The sequence below is a fragment of the Penaeus vannamei genome, chromosome 38, assembly GCF_042767895.1.
Source record: "Penaeus vannamei isolate JL-2024 chromosome 38, ASM4276789v1, whole genome shotgun sequence".
Taxonomy (NCBI): domain Eukaryota; kingdom Metazoa; phylum Arthropoda; class Malacostraca; order Decapoda; family Penaeidae; genus Penaeus; species Penaeus vannamei.
This window is the reverse complement of record NC_091586.1, coordinates 20969504-20970470: the sequence shown is the minus strand read 5'-3', so window position 1 is coordinate 20970470 and position 967 is coordinate 20969504. Positions and strand designations below refer to the sequence as shown.

Below are 967 nucleotides of genomic sequence, written 5' to 3'. Positions count from 1 at the left end.
AATCACATTAACATTACGTCAGTCAAACTATTGATTCAAATGAGACACGTGACACTCTCATTTGAACTTGTCAATGCCTCTATAAATGATATGTAAAATAAATGGAAACAGATTAAGATTAGAATAAAATACTGATCAATAAAAATTACCTGGCTAAGGTGATCTCGCACCACTGCCTCTGGATTAGACATGTGGAGAGAGGGAGAGAGAGAGAGAGAGAGAGAGAGAGAGAGAGAGAGAGAGAGAGAGAGAGAGAGAGAGAGAGAGAGAGAGAGAGAGAGAGAGAGAGAGAGAGGCAGACAGACGTAATAGAGACAGAGGGAGGAGGGAGAGAGAGAGAGAGAGAGAGAGACAGAAATAGATGAAAGACAGACAGACAGACAGGCAGGAGAGAGAGAAAGAAAGAGAGAGAGAGAGAGACAGAGAGACAGAGAGACAGAGAGGGAGAGAGAGGGGGGAGGAGGAGAGAGGGAGAGAGGGAGAGAGAGAGAGAGAGAGAGAGAGAGAGAGAGAGAGAGAGAGAGAGAGAGAGAGAGAGAGAGAGAGAGAGAGAGAGAGAGAGAGAGAGAGAGGGAGAGAGAGAGAGAGAGAGAGAGAGAGAGAGAGAATAAGAGAGAGAGAGAGAGAATAAGAAAGAGACATATGCTTTTATGGTTACACATGGTTGCTGTACACATATAAGGCATACATACATATAAGGCCAGACAGCGCTGCTGTCGCTGCTGTTTGCTGCTGCCGTTGCTTGTTGTTGCCATATATATAAGAAAGTATATATATATATATATATGTAATAAAAAGTTAAGAGAGATATATGTCACTACAGAGAGAGAGGAAAAATGTCTGTGTAGCATTTTATTTAAATAATAAATTAAACCCATACAGGCGCTACGACTACACATTAGACTACACATTAAACTGCTTTACAAAACCAGATTTGGTTTGTCATGTCACCATCACCTAGAGTTCA

General features: G+C 41.8%; 1 protein-coding gene across 1 annotated transcript in view; it reads right to left on the bottom strand.

Annotated features, from left to right (window-relative positions):
- Window positions 1–191, bottom strand: part of LOC138859858 (serine-aspartate repeat-containing protein D-like) — a 5064-nt gene extending 4873 nt beyond the window's left edge. The window contains exon 1 of the mRNA XM_070116159.1: window positions 150–191. Coding sequence (XP_069972260.1) covers window positions 150–191 — 42 coding nt within the window. The remainder of the gene's footprint in view (window positions 1–149) is intronic.
- Window positions 192–967: the final 776 nt, after the last annotated feature.